This window comes from Cebus imitator, unplaced genomic scaffold, assembly GCF_001604975.1.
Source record: "Cebus imitator isolate Cc_AM_T3 unplaced genomic scaffold, Cebus_imitator-1.0 Scaffold228, whole genome shotgun sequence".
NCBI classification, from domain to species: domain Eukaryota; kingdom Metazoa; phylum Chordata; class Mammalia; order Primates; family Cebidae; genus Cebus; species Cebus imitator.
This window is the reverse complement of record NW_016107543.1, coordinates 3,904,874-3,911,286: the sequence shown is the minus strand read 5'-3', so window position 1 is coordinate 3,911,286 and position 6,413 is coordinate 3,904,874. Positions and strand designations below refer to the sequence as shown.

The window sequence follows — 6,413 nt, the reverse complement described above, 5'->3', positions numbered from 1 at the left end:
CAGCTGCTCCACCGGTGGGACCTGCGGCTCCAGCTGCTGCCAGCCAAGCTGCTGTCAGACCAGCTGCTGCCAGCCAAGCTGCTGCCAGACCAGCTCCTGCGGAACCGGCTGTGGCATTGGTGGTAGCATTGGCTATGGCCAGGAGGGTGGCCATGGAGCTGTGAGCTCCCGTATCAGGTGGTGCCGCCCAGATTGCCGCGTGGAGGGCACCAGCCTGCCCCCCTGCTGTGTGGTGAGCTGCACGCCTCCATCCTGCTGCCAGCTGCACCACGCCCAGGCCTCCTGCTGCCGCCCATCCTACTGTGGACAGTCCTGCTGCCGCCCTGTCTGCTGCTGCTCATGCTGTGAGCCCGCTTGTTGAAAGCCAGTTTGCTTATTTTCAGTTGCATAGGTCACAATATCTCTGAACTGTTCATCTCTTGACCACTCCTGGACCACTAGCAAGTTCTCAGACTTTTATTGCTTTTCCCGTGATGGAGACTACTAAGTATATGAGCTCACAATTCTGCCTGATTCCATTCTACAATGAATACCTTGACCCTTCACTGGGGACACAGAAAGACCACAAAGCCACCTACGGATCATCAATTTTGCTTGGGATATACTATTTCTCATATTTCTGTAGGATTAAAAATTACTGACATGTTGTGGAATTTATCCATGAGAACTATCCACAAGTCTAATGTTTCCATGCTTTATAATCTATTTTTATCTTCTGTTTATCTAAATTTTTTTGCAACATCAAAGACACCAAATTATACCCAAGTGACATTCCTTGGATGTCACCAGAGAAAATGGAAGCTCATCACCCAACATTCAGCTTCTAAGAAGTAGGCTGGACTTTCTACATTTTAACATCTGATCCATTCCTCGGCTTTTGAATCATAAAGATCTTGCCTGCTGGACTATTTCAGTTATATCTGTGATACAGTATCTTCTGTCATTTCTTAATAAACATTATGTACTAGGCAAAGAAACCTTGGTCTTTGTTTTCACTTGTACATCATCTGGTTTAACTGCTTATAATTTAAGAACATCTACTTGAGGCCAGGAGCAGTGGCTCACACCTGTAATCCTAGCAATTTGGGAGGCTGAGGCAGGTGGATTACTTGAGCTCATGAGTTCAAGACCAGCCTGGGCAACATGGTGAAACCCTGTCTCTACTAAAAATACAAAAAAAAAAAAATTAGCTGAGTGTGGTAGTGCACACCTGTAGTCCCAGCTACTCAGAAAGCTGAGGCAGGAGAATCACTTGAACCTGGGAGGCAGAGGCTTCAGTGGGCAAAGATTATGTTACTGCACTTCATTACACTATGCAATAAACTGCAGTAAGCGCTCAAAATGGCAGTTTCCTATATATGACACCAAAGAAGACATAAGGTGCACTAAACAGTTAAGTAATGGCAAAAAGACACATATTTCCAAGTCCAAAAGTGGGAACCTTTCTTTTATTGAAGATCATTGGTCATGTAAGGGTAGGTAGACAATGAAAGGGATGAAGGAAGATGAATTAAGGTATTAAAGGATGGAGAAAAGAATGAAAAGGGGAAGAAAAGAACAAAATAGAGGCAAAAAGACAGAAAGAAGACACAGTGAAAAAGGCTAAGTACAAGAGGCTGAAAGAAAAGGAGGAAGAGTGATGGAGAAGACACATCTGAAGGGGAAGGAGGTGAACCAGCATAGCCTTGTTAGTACCATATGCTGTGCACCTGCCGAGTACACATCATGCAAACTTTGGTTCACATAACATTTGTGTCAATCCTGTGAAATAGATATGGTGATCCTGGCTCGTAGATAAGTAAGTCTAAAAGCTAAATAGCTTGCTTACAGTCGCATAATTTATAAGTTTAGAAAGAAAACTGAAACCTGAGTGCAACTCTGTCTGACTCCAAAATTTATGGAGAGAATAAAATTAAGAGAATAGATATAAAGGAAAGTGTGGGAAAGTTTATAAGATTTAAAGACGGCTATTTCAGAGACTGTGGGCTTCAGGATAAGTTGCTCTGTGCTGCTGGTTAAGCTGTGGTCTCAGAACTCCACTCTCTCCCTTCCATACTCAGCTTTTCCATGTTAGTTGATAAAATCTGCAAGCCACATTGTTGCTTTTCCAGCTCTCCATGTTAGGCCTTGCTCCAGCCAGCCAGCACCCTATCCTCAGAGGTCTGAGTCAGATCCGCTGGGACTAACCTCCAAGTTCAGAGACATCAGAACATGTCAAGAAAAAATACCACTTTTAGTTCTGCAGGACTCATCCTCTAAACTTATACGTTTTAATGACTCCTAACTCATCCTTTGTTCCTTCAACCCTAGAGTCAGTAGCTGGTTCCTGCAGTTAGCTACGTCCATGTTCCAATAATTGGCATGGTTTTTGTCTTCTCATGAGATGCTGACTGATAGAAAAGTTGTCTTTAAGGGTGCATATAATTACATTGGGCCCGCCTGAATAATTCAGGATACTCTCACTATCTTGAAGTCAACTGATTAGTAACCTTAATTACATTTGAAATGCCCCTTTTGTTATGTAGCAGAACGTATTCATGGTCATAACACAAGGGCTCATAAGCCGTGGAGTCTGACATTCTACCAATCACAGGAGCTATTAGACACTAAGTTGACACTGCTTTCTAGAGACCTAAATGTCCTGGTCCTCCAATCAAAAATGGTGACTTTTGGTGGCCAGATGATAGATAGAATCTTGGTCTACATTTGAACCACAGTGGATCCAGTGAACCTGCAGACCAATTCGCCAATTTGTGAATGTATAATTGGAATAATCATGCTTGACAACTGGCAGAATTCCTACATTGGCACACTGGCCTGAGGAATAAAGCTCATTTGGTAAAAAGGGCCAAGGTAAAGCCCCCAGAAGTTTCCCTTGGTATAAGAATAGTAAATAAAAAATAAGACTATATTGATGGGAAAATTTTGAAGATGGGTGCCATTGTCAGAGACTTGGAAAAAGTTGGGTGATGATACTAGCCATCTCCCCATTGAGCTTACTTGTTTTCCTGTGGAGAACGCAGATAAATCTTAGAGTATAACAGGACAATTAAGTATTATTATTTTAAATGAATTCAGGTGGTGACCTCCACTGGAGATGATATTCCAAATGTCATATCTTGAATGGAGCAAATGAATACAGCCCCTGGCAACTGGTATGCAACTACTGACGTGAAAATTCATTTTTCCCTATATGAAGGCAACTAGAAGTACTTTTCCTCGACCTAGCATAGCCAACAGGAGCCTGCCAAGCACTGCCTCAGGGCTATGCCAACGATCTTGCTCTCTGTCCTAACATACTCATGGCATTAATCATCTTGACTTTCCTTACAACATCATAGCAGTCTACTACATCAATGACCTCATGCTGGTTACATGCGATGAGCAGGAAGTAACAAGCACCTTAGAGGACTTAGTAAAGCATCAATGAACTCCAGGGTGAGGAAAAAACTCTACAAAAATTAAAAAGCTCACCGCCTCAGTGAAGTTTCTTGGAGTCCAGTTGTTGGGAACACATTGAGATATCCTTTCCAAGGTGAAAGAAAAACTGCTGTATTTTAAGCTAACTTCAGCTTAAAAAGAACAACCCTTGGTGAGCATTTTTGTATTTTGGGATCAACATATACCATATTTGAGTATACTATTTCAATACACTTAATGAATAACTCAAAATGATTCCAGGTTTTGAGGGGGACAAGAGCAAGAGAAAGCTCTAAAGAAAAGTCCCAGCTACAGGTGTGGTGGCGTTTGTCTGTAATCCCAGCTACTCCAGAGGCTGAGGCAGGAGAATTGCTTGAATCTGGGAGGAGGTTGCAGTGAGCCTGGATCACGCCACTGCACTTCAGCCTTGGCAACAGAGCAAGACTCCACCTGAAAAGGAAGGAAGGAAGGAAGGAAGGAAGGAAGGAAGGAAGGAAGGAAGGAAGGAAGGGGCAAGGTACAATTCAGGCTGTTATTTCATTTGAGCCTTATAAGCCAGCACATCCAGCAATATTTGAAGTGTCTATGGAAAATACATGCTCACTGTGTGTAGACTCTGGCAAGCATCAGTAGAAGAATTACAGGTCAGACTTATAAGGTTTTGGAGAAAATCCATGCCCTCTTCTGAAAATAACTGCTGTCCTTTTGATAAACTACTTCTGGCTTGCTAGTGGGCAAGAACTGGAAAAAATGGAATGATTGTGCAACCTGAGCTTCTCCTGCTGAGCAGAGGTTATCTACCTACCAAACCATAAGGTTGGATGTGCACAGGGGCAATCTATTAAGGCAGGGGCCCCTAACCCCTGGGCAGTGGATTGATACCAGTCCACAGCCTGTTAGGAACCAGGCCGCACAGCAGGAGGTGAGCCACCGGCCAGGAGCATTACTGCCTGAACTCAACCTCCTGTCAGATCAGCGGTGGCATTAGATTCTCAGAGGAGCACAAACCCTATTGTGAACCATGCATGTGAGGGATCTAGGTTGTGGACTCCTTATGAGACTCTAATGCCTGATGATCTGTCACTGTCTCCTATTACTCCCAGATGGGGCTGTCTAGTTGCAGGAAAACAAGCTCAGGGCTCCCATTGATTCTAAATTATGGTGAGTTGTATAATTATGTCATTGTATATTACACTATAATAATAACAGAAATAAAGTGCACAATAAATGTAATACACTTGAATCATCCTGAAGAATCCCCATTCACCTCCCTGGTCCATGGAAAAACTGTCTTCCATGAAGCCGATCCCTCGTGTGGAAAAGTTGGGAACCTCTGCCATATGCTATACCCCAAGCTAAGTAAGCTTCATATGAACCTAATTTCATTGAATACTTACATCAACCCTGCAAAATAGATACTGTTACCTTACCTTTGTAGATGAGGAAATAAAACCTAAATGGGGTTCAATGGTTTGTTCATAAGTAAAAATCAGAAATACAAATCCAGCTCTGACCCCAAAAATTCATGACGAGACCATGAAGTTAAGGAATTGGAAGTAAAGGCTGGTGTTGGGAGATTCAGTAGATCTAACTACATCTCTCTGGCAAACTGTGGGCTTCAGAATAAGTTCCTCTTCGTGCCCATTTAGTTCGTCTTTCTCTGCTCTAAGACCTCCCTGCTGTACTCTGCAAAACACACTGTGGCATCGCCCGCAGCTCTGTTAGGCTTTTCCACTAGGGGGTGGCAGAGGAAAACAGCAAAGCTGGAAGAGGAGGATGGGACTTTTTCCTTCCTTCCGCTTCATTGGGTCTTCCTGTATGCTAAGCAGATCCCAGGATAATCGCCCCAAGTCACACTTCTCAGTCCAGCAGGTGCAGATCCTGCCCATGGCAGCGCATGAACTCTGTTTACAGTTTTCTCAACACTTGTAGAACCGGCTTCATTGCCTCCTTTGCAGGGTCACCAGGACCAACCTCTCTTAAAACAACAGTTTCAGCTCTACAGGGAATATCCCTCTCTAAGTTTTAATTCCTTGCCACTTCCATTTAAAGCTAGACCTTCAAAGCTTCCCTTGAAAACTAGGGCTTTCTGCAGCTCCCATATTTGTGGTATCTTAGGGTCCTGTTTCTTTTTTCTTTGTTTCTTTTTTTTTTTTTTTTTTTTTTTTTTTTTTTTTTTTTTTTTTTTTTCTTTTTTGTTCTTGTTGTCCAGGCTGGAGTGCAGTGGCATGATCTCGGCCCACTGCAACTTCCATCTCCTGGGTTCAAGCCGTTCTCTGCCTCAGCCTCCTGAGTAGCTGGGATTACAGGTGCCCACTACCATTCCCGGCTAATTTTTGTGTTTTCAGTAGAGAAGGAGATTCACCATGTTGGCCAGCCTGGTCTTGAACTCCTGACCTCGTGATCCACCTGCCTTGACCTCCCAAAGTGCTGGGATTACAGGTGTGAGCCACCGTACCCTGCTTAGGATCCTCTTTCAATCCTTTCAGTTACCTAGTGAACAATTTAAACATTCTTCATATGAATTTTAAAAGGATTTGATTCTCCTCTCCTGTGGGGCCCTAACTGTTATACTCTCGTTGCCTTTGAAAAATTAGATTATTTAGTGAGCCATTTGTACAGAATGTTCACTTACTCCCTTTCATTAATCACCATAGTGGATTATGAAAAAAAATTATCTCTGAGCTTTGGAGATGGCAGCCAGAGAATTACAGCATCTTAGGCCTGATAGAATCCAATTAAGAAACTAGAAAGATTACTCCTTGGCAACATTAGGCTCTGTAGTTAAGAAAGTTCCACCTTCTCTATCAAAAGCCTTCCATGAAAAGTGGGATGTGCCCAGAGACCTGACTGCAGACGGCCCTTTGTTAATTACTGACTTATCCCCAAAATCATAACCCTGACTTAAGAAACCTGTTTCCATCATGATTATTCTATTAAATGCCATTAGACAGAATTAGTTTTAAACGCTCAAAGACACAAAGGGATTTTCA

The 6,413-nt window shown here is 42.9% G+C and overlaps 1 protein-coding gene across 1 annotated transcript in view; it reads left to right on the top strand.

The window, feature by feature from the left end:
- Window positions 1-977, top strand: part of LOC108281574 (keratin-associated protein 9-3-like) — a 19,960-nt gene extending 18,983 nt beyond the window's left edge. Inside the window, exon 2 of the mRNA XM_037727324.1 lies at window positions 354-977. Within this exon, the coding sequence (XP_037583252.1) occupies window positions 354-361 (8 nt within the window). The 3' untranslated portion in view covers window positions 362-977. The remainder of the gene's footprint in view (window positions 1-353) is intronic.
- Window positions 978-6,413: the final 5,436 nt, after the last annotated feature.